The sequence below is a fragment of the Corapipo altera genome, unplaced genomic scaffold (genome assembly GCF_003945725.1).
Source record: "Corapipo altera isolate COAL_440 unplaced genomic scaffold, ASM394572v1 55, whole genome shotgun sequence".
NCBI lineage: Eukaryota > Metazoa > Chordata > Aves > Passeriformes > Pipridae > Corapipo > Corapipo altera.
Genome location: NW_020884882.1, coordinates 7553769 through 7554240, shown reverse-complemented (window position 1 = coordinate 7554240; position 472 = coordinate 7553769). Strand labels below are relative to the sequence as shown.

The 472-nt window shown below is 59.7% G+C and overlaps 1 protein-coding gene across 1 annotated transcript in view; it reads left to right on the top strand.

Moving 5' to 3' along the window:
• Positions 1 to 295: 295 nt before the first annotated feature.
• The window catches only part of ZXDC (ZXD family zinc finger C), an 11696-nt gene continuing 11519 nt past the window's right edge, over positions 296 to 472 (top strand). The window contains exon 1 of the mRNA XM_027640300.1: positions 296 to 448. Coding sequence (XP_027496101.1) covers positions 296 to 448 — 153 coding nt within the window. The remainder of the gene's footprint in view (positions 449 to 472) is intronic.

Below are 472 nucleotides of genomic sequence, written 5' to 3'. Positions count from 1 at the left end.
CAACGGCTGTAAAGTACAACACAAGAAGTTTCACCTCAACATGAGGAAGAAATTCTTTACATTGAAGGTGGCAGAGCACTGGAACAGGCTGCCCAGGGAAGTAATGGAGTCTTCTCTGGAGACATTCAAAACCCATCTAGACGCGTTCCTGTGTCACCTGCTCCAGGTGACCCTGCCTTGGCAGGGGGGTTGGACTGGATGATCTCCGAAGGTCCCTTCTGACCAAACAATTCTGTGGTTCTTCCTGGCTATCAGCAGGAATAAACACCAGAATAAACACCCCCAAGGACTCGAGATGATTCCAGCGGTGCCCCCTGCGGATCTCGCGGTGCGGGACACTCTCCCGGGGCGGCCTTGCCCCGCGGGGCAGCCCCGCTCCGCTCCGTCCGCCGCTCCACTCTCCGGGTTTCCCCGGCGCCTCCCGCTCCACCCCGTCCGTGACTCCGCTGTCCGTGTTTCCGCGCCGGCCCGC